The sequence below is a fragment of the Aythya ferina genome (assembly GCF_964211825.1).
Source record: "Aythya ferina genome assembly, chromosome: 3".
Lineage (NCBI taxonomy): Eukaryota > Metazoa > Chordata > Aves > Anseriformes > Anatidae > Aythya > Aythya ferina.
This window is the reverse complement of record NC_140298.1, coordinates 118,871,963-118,883,560: the sequence shown is the minus strand read 5'-3', so window position 1 is coordinate 118,883,560 and position 11,598 is coordinate 118,871,963. Positions and strand designations below refer to the sequence as shown.

Sequence of the window (11,598 nt, the reverse complement as noted above, 5' to 3'; positions counted from 1 at the left end):
GAACCAAAATCTTGGCCCCAATGGGATTTTTTTTTAGGGGAGGAAGAGCCCCGCCCTGCCGCGACGGCCAGGCCCTATAAATAAACAGGTTTTAGGTCAGGCGGCGCCCTTCCCCTAAAGGGTTTGGGGTTTGGGGTTGGGGGGAGCCAGGGGGTTCAGCCCCCGGTCCCCTACCAGGATGAGGGGGGGGTCCTTGTAGGGTCCTGCTCCTTTTAGGGACCCCTCCTTGGGGTGCTGAGCCAGGCTGGGCGCACGGATGGGGGGATTTGGGGTGTAAAGGGGGGCCCCAAAACCCTATAGGGCAGCTCCCTGCCCCTAGAACCAGCCCTACAGCTGCTCAAGGGAAGCAAAGGATCATTTATGGGGTGGGGGGCTGCACCCAGACCCCTCAAGGAGTCCCCAAATCCCAGTGGGGGCACTCTTGGGGTACCCCTGTCCCCCGGGGACATGTTTTTGGGGCCGAGGCGGGGGGGGGGACAAATTTCCCCCTTCCAGCTGCAAGGGCAGAGCCCGGGAGTGCCGGGGGGGCCCTATAGGGTTGCGTCCCACCCCCCCCAGGGCCAAAATCCTAAATGAAAGGGCCCTTTCATGGGGTGAGGGCGGTGGCTGGGCTGCAGCTGCTGCCTGTTGTGCTTGGCCCTGCCTGCGCTGTGCTTGGGGTTTCCGCGCTGGGAAACGGCCCCGGGACGGCACCTTTTGGGGTCTGCGTGTCCCCGTCCCCCAGGGTGTCACCGTTTGGGGTCTGCGTGTCCCCATCCCCTTTTACATCACTGTTTGGGGTCTGTGTGTCCCCGTCCCTCTGGGCATTGCTATTTGGGGTCTGCGTGTCCCCATCCCCCTGAGCATCCCAATTTGGGGTCTGTGTGTCCCTGCCCCTTTGGGCATTACAGTTTGGGGTCTGTGTGTCCCCATCCCCTTTTACATCCCTGTTTGGGGTCTGTGTGTCCCCATTTCCCTGAGAATCCTGATTTGGGGTCTGTGTGGCCCTGTACCTTTGGGCATTGCTATTTGGGGTCTGCGTGTTCCCATCCCCCTGGGCATCACCTTTTGGGGTCTGCGTGTCCCTGTCCCTCTGGGCATTGCTATTTGGGGTCTGTGTGGCCCCATCCCACTGCACATCACAGTTTGGGGTCTGTGTGTCCCCATCCCCTTTTACATCCCTGTTTGGGGTCTGTGTGTCCCCATTTCCCCGAGAATCCTGATTTGGGGTCTGTGTGGCCCTGTCCCTCTGGGCATTGCTCTTTGGGGTCTGTGTGGCCCCATCCCACTGCACATCACAGTTTGGGGTCAGTGTGTCCCCATCCCCTTTTACATCACTGTTTGGGGTCTGTGTGTCCCCGTCCCTCTGGGCATTGCTATTTGGGGTCTGCGTGTCCCCGTCCCCATGGGCATCACCTTTTGGGGTCTGTGTGTCCCCGTCCCTCTGGGCATTGCTATTTGGGGTCTGCGTGTCCCTGTCCCCATGGGCATCACCTTTTGGGGTCTGTGTGTCCCCATCCCTTTGGGCATTACTCTTTGGGGTCTGCATGTTCCCATCCCCTTTTACATCACTGTTTGGGGTCTGAGTGTCCCCATCCCCTTGTGCAACCCCATTTGGGGTCTGCATGTCCCTGTCCCCCTGGGCATCACCTTTTGGGGTCTGTGTGTCCCCATCCCTTTGGGCATTGCTCTTTGGGGTCTGCGTGTCCCCATCCCCTTTTACATCCTTGTTTGGGGTCTGAGTGTCCCCATCCCCCTGGACATCCCTATTTGGGGTCTGCATGTCCCTGTTCACCTGGACATCACCATTAGGGGTCTGCTCTGAGTGTCCCCATCCCCTTGTGCAACCCTATTTGGGGTCTGCGTGTCCCCGTCCCTCTGGGCGTTGCTCTTTGGGGTCTGCACGTCCCCAAATAGCACGGGGCAGGTTTTTGGGGTATTTTGCTCTGCGCCCCAAAAGCACCCTCACCCTAACCCCCTGTGGGGGCAGTAGGGTTGGTGTTTGTGCCCCCCCACTGGCACCGAGCAGCCCCGCAGCTCTGCAGGCGTCATTTTGGGGAGAAAAACAGGAAAACGGCGTGCCAACAGCAACAAACACCGCAGCGGGGCCAGCGGGGGGGGCACGGGGATGGGGTGGGATTGGGATATGGGGTGGGGATGGGATGGGATGGGGATGGGGTCAGAATGGGGTGGGAATGGGGAGTGGGATGGGGTGGGGATGGGGATTTGGGATGGGGATTTGGGATGGGATGGGATGGGATGGGGATGGAAATGGGGTCAGAATGGGGTGGGAATAGGGACTGGGATGGGATGGGGATGGGGATATGGGATGGGGATATGGGATGGGATGGGGATATGGGAAGGAGATTTGGGATGGGGATTTGGGATGGGGATGGGATGGGATGGAAATGGGGACAGAATGAGGTGGGAATGGGGACTGGGATGGGATGGGGATGGGGATATGGGATGGGATGGGGATTTGGGATGGGGATTTGGGATGGGATGGGGATTTGGGATGGGGATGGGATGGGATGAAAATGGGGACAGAATGGGGTGGGAATGGGGAGATAATGGGGTGGGAATGGGGATTGGAATGGGGATGGGATGGGGATGGGATGGAAATGGGGTCAGAATGGGGTAGGAATGGGGACTGGGATGGGATTGGGATGAGGATGGGGATAGAATGGGGATGGGAAGGAGGACTGGGATGGGAATGGGGAGATAATGGGGTGGGAATGGGGAATGGGATGGGAATGGGGTTAGGATGGGGATGGGGATAGGAACTGGGATGGGATGGGATGGGGATGGGGACAGAATGGGGTGGGAATAAGGACTGGGGCGGGATGGGATGGGAACAGGAACACAGATGGGAATAGGAACAGGAATGGGGATGGGGGCAGGCCGTGGGTACCAAATCCCAATTCCCCAGGCAGGCAGCGGGGCAGGGCTGTGCGTGACCTTTATGGGATTTTTCTTTACTCTGGCACCGCAGGGAGGGGATCCCTGGCAGATCCCAATTTGGGGCCGGCTCCTTCCCGCAGCGCCCTGTTGCTTTTGGCACCGCGGCCCCAAATCGGGTACCTGGGGCCCCCCTGGTTTGGGGTTTAGAGTTTGGGGATTAGGGTTTGGGGTTTAGGGCTAAGGGTTTGGGATTTGGAGTTCGGGGTTTGGGGTTTAGGGTTTGGGGTCTAGGGTTTGGGATTTGGGGTTTAGGGTTAATGGTTTAGGGTTTGGGGTTTGGGATTTGGGGTTTAGGGTTTAGGTTTTGGGATTTGGGGTTTAGGGTTTGGGGTTTAGGGTTCGGGGTTTAGAGTTTAGGGTTAAGGGTTTCGGGTTTGGGGTTTAGACTTTGGTGTTTGGGGTTTAGAGTTTGGGATTTAGGGTTTGGGGTTTAGGGCTAAGGGTTTGGGATTTGGAGTTTGGGGTTTAGGGTTTGGGATTTGGAGTTTGGGGTTTAGGGTTTGGGATTTGGGGTTTGGGTTTTGGGTTTTGGGGTTTAGGGTTTGGGATTTGGGGTTTAGGGTTTGGGGCTTAAGGTTTAGGGTTTGGGGTATCCCCCTGATTAGCCCCAGCCCAGCAGCACCGGGGGGGCTACACAGGGGGCTTCTCCCCCCCCCCAACCCAGCTCCACCCAAGCTGTAGGATGGGGCGAGGATCCCAGTCACCCCACGGGGCCTGCCGCCCCCACCCCAAATCCCCAGCAAAGCGCCGCCCCTGCCCCTCCTGCCCCATACCAGCACCAGGAAACCCCAAAACCCCCCCAAAACCCCCCAAACCCCCCCCCAGGAGGCAGGAGCCGCGGGTCCCTTTGGGGTTTTTATTGTGCCACGAGTACAAAGCGAGGGGCTGGGGGGGGGGGGGCAGCATCTGGGGACAAAGGGGGGGGCACAAACCAGCTGCACCCCAAACCCTATAGGGCCTCGTCCCGCGGGACCCCATGGGCTCGTCGCCCTCACCGCCCAAGAGCCAGGGGCCAGCCCCACAGCACCCCAAAATTTTATAGGGTTGGGGGGGTCCGGACCCCCCCACACACCTCCCAGGGGTCCTTCCTGCCCTGTCCCTTGGGGCTGGCAGCGGGGGGGATGCTTTTGGGGTTGCTTTTGGGGCTCACGGGCCGGGGGGGCCGGGGGGACCCGGTGGTCCCGGGAGACCCCGTAAACCGGGGTCACCTTTGGGTCCTGTGGGGCCGATCCGCCCCACAGCCCCGGGGGGCCCGGGGAGCCCCGGTTTGCCCTGAGGACCTGGGGGGCCCTCAGGCCCCGGCCCCCCCTCAGGTCCTGGGGGTCCCGGGTCTCCTCGGGGTCCCGTTTGTCCCTCGGAGCCGGAAAACCCAAAACTGCCCTTGGCACCCTTGAGGCCGGGGAAACCCTTGGCACCCAAGGGTCCCCTTTCTCCTTGGGGACCGGGGGGTCCCGGGGTGCCGGGGGTGCCGGGGGGGCCCGGTGACCCCAAACTGCCGGCGTCGCCCTTCTCTCCTCTGCTTCCCGCAGCACCCTTGGTGCCCACGTCGCCTTTAGGGCCGCGGGGGCCCGGGGGGCCCGGTATACCTGTGGGAGGAAGAAGAAGGGGGTGAGTGCGAAGATCGGGGTGAGGCGTCCCGGGGCGGTGAGCCTGGGGGGTGCCCGGGGGGGTTTTGGGGGGTTTTGGTTAAAACCAGAGCTGTTTTGGCTCCTGGTTCTCTGTGTGGGGCACCCCCGAGCATGCAGAGCCCCCTCTCCCCCCTTCCTGCAGTCTTCAGGGTCTGGGGGCACCATAATTGCTTTTTTCTGGACCAAAATCCCCCTTTTTCAGCCCAAAGCCCTGTGGAGAGCCCCCGAAAGGGCTGAGCTGAGGGGGTCCACACAGCTCCGTCCCCAGGACACCTCCGCGCCCACGAGCTGGATATTCGGGTAACCTTTCGGGCCACCCCAGCGGTTGCGGCGCGGCGGGGAGCTGCCGAAATTTCGGCGGCCGCCCTCACCCCGCAGGACGGTGACGTTCCTCAGGGCCTCCCCGTGGCGCGCGTCCACCGCCTTCATCTCCTCCAGCAGCGCGGACAGGTTGCGGACGTCGAAATCCAGCCGGGCGCTCAGGAAACCGAAACGTTCCCTCAGCCCCTCGGCCTCCCCTAAAGCGCGGCTGAGGGATTTGTTGAGGTAGTCGAGCTCCTCGGCTTGGGCGTGGAAGCCCAGGGTGCAGGAGAGCCGCACGTCGTCCAGGTAGCGCAGCATGCCGTGGACGTGCCCGTCGGTGGCGTTGACGTTGGCCACGATGGTGGCCAGCTCCAGCCGCTGGGCTTCCAACCTCCCCTCCAGCGCCTGGAAGCGCTCGGCCGCCCGCTTCTGCCCGTAGCGGCCGTGGTAACGCAGGTCGCCCAGGTTCTCCCGCTGCTCGTCCAGCGAGGAGGAGACGTTGTCCAGCTGCAGCTGCAGCCCCATCACCTGCAGCACCAGCTCGTGCATGCTCTCTGCGTTCTCCCCCGCCCGCCGCCCCGCCGCCCCCAGGCTGCCCCGCAGCCCCTTCACCGCCTCCCCCGTCTCGGCGGCGGCCGCCCGCAGCCCCCCCAGGAGCCGCGTGTGGTTGTGCCAGCCGGCCTCCAGCTCCTCCAGGGCCTCCTTCTCCTCCTCCGCCCTCCTCTCGGCGGCTCGCAGCCTCCCCCAGCTCTGCCCCAAGCTGGCGTTGAGGCGCTGCAGGGCCGCCATCGCCTCGAGCCTCTCCTCAACCAGCTCCCGCAGTGACCCCCGCAGCCCCTCGGCCGCCTCCCGCCAGCCCCCGGCCCTCGCCCAGAGCTGGCCCAAAGTCCGGTTGAGTTGCCCGGTAGCCGCCCAGCAGCCGGCCAGTTCGGCTCCCAGTTGCTGGCCCGAGGAGGCCAGGAGGTGGTGGGCACGGGAGGTGTTGTCCAAGAGGGTCTCCTGGGCTGTCAGGGTGTGCCGCACGGCTTCCAGTTCGTCCCGGAGCTTGGCGAGCTCCTGGCCCAGTTGGGCTGGTTGGTGGCACTGGGAGCAGTTCGCCGAGGTCTTCTCATCTGGGGGAAGGGTGGAGGGGGGACTCGGACCACCGCCCACCACCAGAACTCACAGATCTCCAAGTTGAAGCCCACCACCCACCACCAGGACCCACAGACCACCACCCCGAGGCCCTTGGCCCACCAGCACCCAAAGACCTCCACCTCGAGGACCACCACCCTTAGTCCACCACCATGACCCCCAGACCTCCCAGTTGAGGTCCATAGCCCACCACCAGCACCCACAGACCTCCCTGTTGAGACCCTCAACCCACTACCAGAATCCACAGACCTCCAAATTGAGGCCCTAAGCCCACCACCAGCACCCACAGACCACCAAGTTGAAGCCCACCACCCACCACCAGAACCCAGAGACCTCCAAATTGAGACCCTCAGCCCACCACCATGACCCACAGACCTCCCAGTTGAGGCCTTGAGCCCACCACCAGCACCCACAGACCTCCAAGCTGAGGTTCATAACCCACCACCAGGACCCACAAACCTCCACCCCAAGGCCCTTAGCCCACCACCAGCACCCACAGACCTCCCCGTTGAAGCCCACCACCCACCACCAGCACCCTCAGAGCTCCCTGTTGAAGCCCTAAGCCCACCTCCAGGACCCACAAACCTCCCCATTGAAGCCCACCACCCACCACCAGCACCCTCAGAGCTCCCTGTTGAAGCCCTAAGCCCACCTCCAGGACCCACAAACCTCCCCATTGAAGCCCACTACCCACCACCATAACCCACAGACCTCCCAGTTGAAGCCCACCATCCACCACCATGACCCACAGACCACCACCCCAAGGGCCATAGCCCACCACCAGGACCCACAAACCTCCAAGTTGAGGCCCTAAGCCCACCTCCAGCACCCACAGACCACCACCCTGAGACCCTCAGCCCACCTCCAGGACCCATAAACCTCCCAGTTGAGGCTCATAACCCACCACCAGAACCCACAGACCTCCAAATTGAGGCCCTCAACCCACCACCATGACCCACAACCCTCCACCCCAAGGCCCTTAGCCCACCACCAGCACCCACAGACCACCAAGTTGAAGCCCACCACCCACCTCCAGCACCCAAAAACCTCCAAATTGAGGTACCCTTAGCCCACCTCCAGGACCCATAGACCTCCGTACCGAGACCCTTAGCCCACCACCATGACCCACAGACCTCCACCTCGAGGACCACCACCCTTAGCCCACCACTATGACCCACAGATCTCCAAGTTGAAGCCCACCACCCACCTCCAGCACCCACAGACCTCCAAATTGAGACCCTCAGCCCACCACCATGACCCACAGACCTCCCAGTTGAGGCCTTGAGCCCACCACCAGCACCCACAGACCTCCAAGCTGAGGTTCATAACCCACCACCAGGACCCACAAACCTCCACCCCAAGGCCCTTAGCCCACCACCAGCACCCACAGACCTCCAAATTGAGGCCCTCAACCCACCACCATGACCCACAACCCTCCACCCCAAGGCCCTTAGCCCACCAGGACCCAAAGACCTCCCCGTTGAAGCCCACCACCCACCTCCAGCACCCACAGACCTCCAAATTGAGACCCTAAGCCCACCACCATGACCCACAACCCTTCACCCTGAGGCCCTAAGCCCACCACCAGCACCCACCAACCTCCCCACCAAGACCCTCAGCCCACCACCAGCACCCACAGACCTCCCAGTTGAAGCCCACCACCCACCACCAGCACCCACAGACCTCCCAGTTTAGGTCCATAGCCCACCGCCATGACCCATAGACCTCCCCACCGAGACCCTTAGCCCACCAGCACCCTCAGACCACCCCGTTGAAGCCCACCCAACCCCTGGAGCTCCGTGACGGACTCACCCAGCCCCTGCAGCTCCCCCTGGATGGCCAGGAGCCTCTCCTCGTAGGACGCCTGTGCCGAGCTGATGCCGCCCGCGATGGAGTCGACCCTCCTGAAGACTGCGGGGGCGATGAGCTGAGGGGCCGGGGGGGCGCCGGGAACAACCCCAAATGCCCCCACCTCCCACCCCAAAGCCTTTGGGACCCCCACCAGAGCCTACCAAGGCTTTGCAGCCCCTCACGGGGGGCACGGGACCCCCCTCAAAGCCACAGGTCCCCCCAAAAAGCCATGGGTGTCCCGTAGGGCAAAGCCCCCCGCGCTCCACCAGGTCCCCCCCCCACTCCGCGCATCAACCACGGGCAGCAGGAGGGCCAAAAGGCAGCGAAGACCATGGGGTTGGGGGGAAAATTGGGGGATTTGGGGTCGTTTCACCCCATCCCGCACCAAGCCTCGTGTCGGATGGATGCTCGCGCATCCCGGTAGGAACAGAAAGGGGGAAAAAAGGGGGAAAAAAGGGGGAAAAATGGAGCCCCCCCCATCCCTGCCAGTGCTCACCCAGGGTGGCCAGCACGGTGACGGCCACGATGAGGAGGATGGAGAAGACGTAGAGGATTTTGACGGCCGTCTGCAGGGACAGGTCCCTCTGGCAGCGGCTGCAGCTGCTCCCTGCCGGGTGGAGGGTTTAGGATCAGGCCCTGCTGCTGCCCACCCCCGTGGAAAATTGGGGAGGGGGGGGCGGCAACGGGGCGGTCTCGGCGCTCACCGGTGGTGCGGAAGGACGGCATCTCCTCCTCCTCCTCCTCCTCCTCCTCTTCCTCCTCTTCCTCCTCTTCTTCCTCCGCTGCTGCTGCTGCCACCAGGGCCTCTGCTGGAAGGGGAGGTGGCCCCATGGGTCAGGTGTCCCCATCCCCTGTGTCCCCATCCTCTGTGCCCCAATTTCATGTCCCCATCCCGTGTCCCCATTCCATGTCCCCCATCCCCTGTGTCCCCATCCCTGTACTCCCATCCTGTGTCCCCATTCCCTCTGTCCCCATCCCCTGTGCCCCCGTCCCATGTCCCCATCCCTGTGTCCCCATTCCGTGTCCCACACCCTGTGTCCCCATCCCATGTCCCCATCCCCTGGGCCCTTATCCCATGACCTCCATCCCCTGTACCCCCCATCCCTGTGCCCCCATTCCCTGTGTCCCCTTCCCATGTCCCCATCCCCGTGTCCCCTTCTTTGTGCCCCTATCTCCTGTGCCTCCCATCCCATGTCCCCATCCCATGTCCCCATCCCCTATGTCCCCATCCCCTGTGGCCCTATTTTATGTCGCCATCCCATGTCCCCATCCCCTGTCCCCCATCCCCTGTGGCCCTATTTCATGTCCCCATCCCATGTCCCCATCCCTGTGTCCCCATCCCCTGTGCCCCCCACCCCATGTCCCCATCCCCTGTGCCCCCAACCCTTGTGCCCCCACCCTGTGTCCCCACCCCATGTCCCCATCCCGTGTCCCAATTCCATGTCCCCATCCCTGTGCCCCCACCCCATGCCCCCACCCCATCCTCTCCCAGGAGCAGCCGGCTCTATGAAGGGCCCCCCCCAGCTCCCCAAGCTGCTTCACCGTTAAAAAAAAAGCAAAATAATCACTAAAAAAAAGCAAACAAAGCCCCCCCCGAGCCCTCAGCTGATTCCAGACCCCCCCCCTTTGTGCTGGGGCAGAGCACACCGATATGGGGGGGGGGGCACAGAGCCCAGGACCCCCCCCCCCCAACCAGCAGCAGTGCCCAACACCGTGAATCCCCCCTTGGGGGGCACCGGGCGAGCGCGCCACGACCCAGGAGGGGGCTGCACCCCCCCCACACCCCAAAAATTTGCCCCCCCCCGACCTTCTCCAGGTGCCGGGGGTAGAAGCGGGGGCTGCTCCGTGCTCTCCACGCCGGGGGGGCCGCGAGGGGCCGCGTCCCATGGCCGGAGTGCTGGCACCGCCAGCGTCCCCCGCTTATAAACCCCGCCGCCCCCACGGAAACCCGGGGCGGCACCTGGGATGGGGGGGGGGGAATAGGGGGGGGGGCCCCCTCCCGGGCCTGTCAGTTTTCAGCTGTCCCAAATTTTGGCTTTTTCCGCCCCGGGAACGAGCGGCGGAGGCAGCCGTTGGGTTGGGAGGAGGAGGTGTGCGTTGGAAGCCCCCCCCCACCCCCTATTGTTTTTTTGGGGGGGGTCTCGGAGCGGGGCTGAGCCCACCCCATAGAAAAAGCTGCCCATAGGGTGGGAAAAGAAGGGGGGCAGCCCCCCGGTTTTGGGCACCCCATGGGCGCCCCCGATTTTGGGCACCGTGCCGGGGACCCGCGCTCGGCCACCGCCACCCCCTCCAGCCCCTCTACCACCACCCTCACCCCTCTCCTTCCATCCCCCCCCCCAAAAAAAAAGCCCCCGGCCCCCTCGTACGACCCCGACTCACCTCTCATCACCCCAAAACCTCCCGGCCAGCAGCGGGGACGTGGTGACCCCAACCCCGTTGCCACCCCAGGCCTCAGCGCCCCGCTCCCCGTCGCGCCGTGCCGGCCAGCATGGCCGGGGCTGCCGGGCTCCCCCGGCCCCTCGCTCCCCCAAGGTGGGCCAGAAAATTTTGGGAACCCCTCAAAAGGATCCCCGTGGGCGGGGGGAAGCCCCCAGGACCCCTTTTTCCCCCATGGGTGAGCGGGATGGGGAGCGGGAAGCGCGGCCGGGCTTGGGCGGCGTCCAGCGGAGCGCGAGGGGCTGCTCCCTCCTTCCTTCCCTCCCTCCTTCCCTCCTTCCCTCCGGCCCTAATGACTACCAAATGTCTGCCTGACTGCCGTGCCGAGCCGTGCCGAGCCGTGCCAAGCTGTGCCGAGCCGTGCCGAGCTGTGCCAAGCTGTGCCAAGCTATGCCAAACCGTGCCGAGCTGTACCGAGACATGCCGAGCTGTGCCAAGCCGTGCCAAGTTGTGCCGAGCTGTGCCACGCTGTGCCAAGCTGTGCCAAACCGTGCCAAACTGTGCCAAACTGTGCCGAGCCGTGCCAAGCCGTGCCGAGCTGTGCCAAGCTGTGCCAAGTTGTGCCAAACCATGCCAAGCTGTGCCATTCTGTGCCGAACTGTGCCGAGCCATGCCGAACCGTGCCAAACCGTGCCAAGTTGTGCCAAGTTGTGCCAAACCATGCCAAGCTGTGCCGAGCTGTGCCGAGCTATGCCGAGCCGTGCCGAGCCATGCCGAGCTATGCCGAGCCGTGCCGAGCCATGCCGAGCTGTGCCAAGCTGTGCCAAGCCGTGCCAAGCTGTGACAAACCGTGCCAAGTTGTGCCAAGCTGTGCCACACTGTGCCAAGCTGTGCTGAGCCATGCCAAGCCATGCCAAGCTGTGCCGAGCTGTGCCAAGCTGTGCCAAGCCATGCCGAGCTGTGCCAAGCTGTGCCAAGCTGTGCCGAACCGTGCCGAGCTGTGCCAAGCTGTGCCAAGTTGTGCCAAGCTGTGCCAAGCTGTGCCAAGTTGTGCCAAGCTGTGCCAAGTTGTGCCAAGCTGTGACAAACCGTGCCAAGCTGTGCCAAGCTGTGCCATGCAGTGCCAAGCTGTGCCAAGCCGTGCCAAACTGTGCCAAACTGTGCCAAGCTGTGCCAAGTTGTGCCAAGTTGTGCCAAACTGTGCCAAACCGTGCCAAGCTGTGCCGAGCCATGCCAAACTGTGCCAAGCTGTGCCAAGCCGTGCCGAACCGTGCCACGCTGTGCCAAACCAAGGGGAGGGATGCTGCGGGGTTGGGGAGATGCTGGGGGACACTCTGGGGGGCTGCACCCAGTGGTGCTGGGGGTC

At 63.6% G+C, this 11,598-nt stretch overlaps 1 protein-coding gene across 5 annotated transcripts; it reads right to left on the bottom strand.

Annotated features, from left to right (window-relative positions):
* Positions 1-3,782: 3,782 nt before the first annotated feature.
* SCARA3 (scavenger receptor class A member 3) lies at positions 3,783-10,919 on the bottom strand. Of its 5 annotated transcripts, none has more exons than XM_084513989.1 (6): positions 10,697-10,919; positions 8,561-8,665; positions 8,353-8,463; positions 7,818-7,916; positions 4,940-5,983; positions 3,783-4,526 (listed from the first exon to the last, which is right to left on the bottom strand). In XM_084513989.1, the coding sequence occupies exons 1-6, from the start codon at positions 10,902-10,904 to the stop codon at positions 4,087-4,089; spliced, it is 2,007 nt and encodes a 668-aa protein (XP_084370115.1). In that variant the 5' UTR covers positions 10,905-10,919; the 3' UTR covers positions 3,783-4,086. The 5 variants fall into 5 exon arrangements, with proteins under 5 accessions (XP_084370115.1, XP_084370116.1, XP_084370117.1 ...); XM_084513990.1 differs by lacking the exon at positions 10,697-10,919 and adding an exon at positions 10,236-10,549; XM_084513991.1 differs by lacking the exon at positions 10,697-10,919 and adding an exon at positions 10,236-10,549 and having other exon boundaries at positions 8,561-8,662.
* Positions 10,920-11,598: the final 679 nt, after the last annotated feature.